This window comes from Myotis lucifugus, unplaced genomic scaffold (genome assembly GCF_000147115.1).
Source record: "Myotis lucifugus unplaced genomic scaffold, Myoluc2.0 scaffold_206, whole genome shotgun sequence".
Classification (NCBI taxonomy): Eukaryota; Metazoa; Chordata; class Mammalia; order Chiroptera; family Vespertilionidae; genus Myotis; species Myotis lucifugus.
In genome coordinates this window covers 1,347,749-1,350,385 of record NW_005871254.1, presented here as the reverse complement: position 1 = coordinate 1,350,385, position 2,637 = coordinate 1,347,749, and the positions used below count along the sequence as shown (strand labels likewise).

The following is a 2,637-nucleotide window of genomic DNA, read 5'->3' as shown; positions in this document are numbered from 1 at the left end:
CTGCCCTCCCCTGCCAGCCACCTTGTGATGGTCAATTTGCATATTACCTCTTTATTATATAGGATTATTGTATTATTTTCCATACAAACAACTGCAAACCTACTTTTGCCCCACTCTGTAAATGCAACAAATAAGGATTGAAGAAGAAAAATCAGCCATTCCCACTATGAGATGATATACAAGATTCTTTCAGAGAAAATTGATATTACAATGCTCTTATAAATGGGATAAGAACAAAAGTCACTAACATTTTCTCTTATTAGTGATTGTAAGTAAAAATCACTTTAAAGCAAAGGAAAACAGGTATTCAGGTTAGGTTATATCAATTTAAAGCTAGATACACAGGGTGTTTTACTTGTTGACACCTTTTCCCAAAAATATTTTTTTAAATAAAGGCAGTAACACAAATTAATAACAAAGATTGAGAGATGGACAAAATTACCTGCTCTACAACTGGGAAAAGACAGCAGATCTACAACAGAGAAAAGTCAGCAAGCATAGTTGGTTCACGTGCCTATAATGATTACATATGGGAGAAAGGACTTTCTTATCAATCAGTTTTAGACATCTGTCTCCTAAACCTAAACAAGGTTGGTGGCAGAAAAACATCTCAAGCTGGTCATCATTTAGGGCAGAGCAAGAGCCTTTAAAGAAAAAGAACAAAACCGTCCTGTGACAGCTTGTCAAGACCATACCCTGGGAACTTCATCTACTGTCAATCCACAATCTATGTCTGAACCAAGAGGTCTGATGTTGTCCAGATCTTGGGATTTACTGTCAAAGGCTTTTGAAAAAAGAGGCTCATGTAAGAAACAGAGAACGTACGCTGGCAAGTAACAATATTACCACAGCTGTCAAGATGATCTGTTTGGTGTTTTTCTCCATTCTGCTATCGTGCTTCTTTGCATTAAATCAGAAGATAAATAAACAGCTTTCAAACGCTTTTTGCTGTCAAAAGCTTGACAAAAGTCCCAAACACAAGCATGCTGCTGGGATTCACCCACCTGTAGCATGCCTTGACCATTTCCTTCTATGGTACCTTCATAAGTGACATGCAGTCGAGTCAGGGGTTTTTCACACCTATAAGGAAAAAAAAATTCCCTTATTTATTTTTTTAATGACAGGTATTCACTACCGAAGAATTTTAAAATATAAATTATCTATTAAAAAATTTGAAAGCACTCCAAATTTCAAAAGCCAGGAACAGATGCCTACTGTTAACATTCTTGGTACAGAAACAAACATTTTCTAATTCAAATATATAAATATACATTTTTAAATTAAAATGAGATAATATACTTTTTTGAAACCTGTTATTCCCTACAAAGTATCAAAGTCTTTCCTCTTTAAGTGTTGAAAAACTTAAAATATAAAAGAATTAAGATCTATAAAATTTTATTATTATCCTAGAGTTGACAACTTAATAAAAAATAAAGAAAAAGTTGGTAATAAATCACATATGATTCTCAGATGGGCTCTATTTTCACTAGTTTGATAACTGTGTGTGTGTGGGGGGATATGTCTTGATGAAAATATATGCCACAGAAATTCTGATCTATAGTATTTTTATATTAATAAAATTGACAGATGAACCTACTACCGGTAAGTCACAATTATTTTCTTTCATTTCCATACACCATGGTCACTGAGGTGTTTATGAAGTTCAGGACATGCTACACCTTAGCATATTCAATATTTTAAGCGGAAGAGGTTTGAGAAAACAGCAGAAGAAGGTCACTTGAACCTCCCTTCTTCCCTGAAACAGGCTATGAACCCTCATGTGAGAGGTACCCTCCTTATACCCAGAGGAAAACAGCATCCTTATCTTCAAACACAAAGGGATCCCAAAAAGAATCCTAACAAAGACAAAGGGGCCATGGTATCTCCACCAGTTTACTATAATTGCCTCCTATCCCTCAATCCATCCACAACTGTCTACTCTCCATCAAACCTAGCCTAAAAGTACAGACGTCTATTTCTTTAGGTCTTCCTTTCCTTATGAAGGCTCCCATGTCATGTAAACTTATGTAAAATAAATTTGTATGCTTTTCTCCTGTTAATCGGTTTGGTCAGTTTAATTTCAGACCCAGCTAGGGATCTTAAGAGATTCAAGGAAAAACTTTTTTCTTCATTAGAGTGTTTATCAGGCTTACATTATGTTAAAAAGCCAATTCCATTTGATTAGTTTCATGATGACATTTTTCCTTAGATTTTTCCCTATTAGTTATTATATAAAAATATAAATTATAACAGAATGTAAAAGATGAAATCCAAACCCCTAACTTTTATAAGGGTGGCATTAATTTGGGAGGGGGATACGGGAATTTTATATATATATATAAATACACACACACACACACACACACACACATACACACACACACACACACACACGTTGCAGGAAGATTCCTGCAAGATTCCTGCAAGAATAGGGCTTCCTCCTGCAAGAATATGGCTTCCTGGCTTCCTGCGGCCAGAGGGAGCGAAGCCCGCCCTTCTCGCCCTTCTCCGCTGCCTCGCTCTCTCCCGTCTCCGCTGCCTCGGCTCTGCTCCCATGCTCGGTGCCTCTGGGACACTGGAGCGGTGAGGCTGGATCGGACTGCGGGAGTGGGCGGATCGTGCCTCGCTGCTCGGCCC

The 2,637-nt window shown here is 37.4% G+C and overlaps 1 protein-coding gene across 4 annotated transcripts in view; it reads right to left on the bottom strand.

The window, feature by feature from the left end:
- Positions 1-2,637, bottom strand: part of PARG (poly(ADP-ribose) glycohydrolase) — a 184,458-nt gene that overhangs the window by 55,004 nt on the left and 126,817 nt on the right. For all 4 annotated transcript variants that reach the window (XM_023761300.1, XM_006097553.3, XM_023761301.1 and 1 more), the window contains one exon: positions 1,005-1,080. In XM_023761300.1, coding sequence (XP_023617068.1) covers positions 1,005-1,080 — 76 coding nt within the window. The remainder of the gene's footprint in view (positions 1-1,004; positions 1,081-2,637) is intronic.